This window comes from Fulmarus glacialis, unplaced genomic scaffold, assembly GCF_000690835.1.
Source record: "Fulmarus glacialis isolate BGI_N327 unplaced genomic scaffold, ASM69083v1 scaffold25402, whole genome shotgun sequence".
NCBI lineage: Eukaryota > Metazoa > Chordata > Aves > Procellariiformes > Procellariidae > Fulmarus > Fulmarus glacialis.
Genome location: NW_009200099.1, coordinates 745 through 1,124, shown reverse-complemented (window position 1 = coordinate 1,124; position 380 = coordinate 745). Strand labels below are relative to the sequence as shown.

The following is a 380-nucleotide window of genomic DNA, read 5'->3' as shown; positions in this document are numbered from 1 at the left end:
GGTGATGCTGAGCTCCCCGTGCACCAGCCAGCAGGAGCCCCAGCCCAGACGCAGCTTGCACAGAGCGATGGGTGTGGGACCCTGCGTTGGCCGGGTAAGAGCGGTGGTGTCCCCACGAGAGCGGTCACTGCCACTGAGCCACCTCCGTGCACCCAGCCCCACGCTCACCAGCCAGGTGAGGCAGGACCAACCCCACTCAACCCATGGTCCCATCCCCTCCCGAAGGTCCCACCACCCCATGGGGTGGCTCAACCTGGTGCTATCTACCTGCAGGTTCCTTTCAGCTTCCTCCAGGGCCTTCTCCACGCTGGCCAGGTTGCTCTCCAGCTGGCTGCCTTGCTTGACCTTGGCCTCCAGGTCCCTTTTCATCTTGGTGGCCA

General features: G+C 64.7%; 1 protein-coding gene across 1 annotated transcript in view; it reads right to left on the bottom strand.

Moving 5' to 3' along the window:
* Positions 1-267: 267 nt before the first annotated feature.
* LOC104073640 (ras association domain-containing protein 8-like) overlaps positions 268-380 on the bottom strand; it is a gene marked incomplete at both ends in the record, with an annotated part of 852 nt that continues 739 nt past the window's right edge. The window contains 1 exon segment of the mRNA XM_009573489.1: positions 268-380. Coding sequence (XP_009571784.1) covers positions 268-380 — 113 coding nt within the window.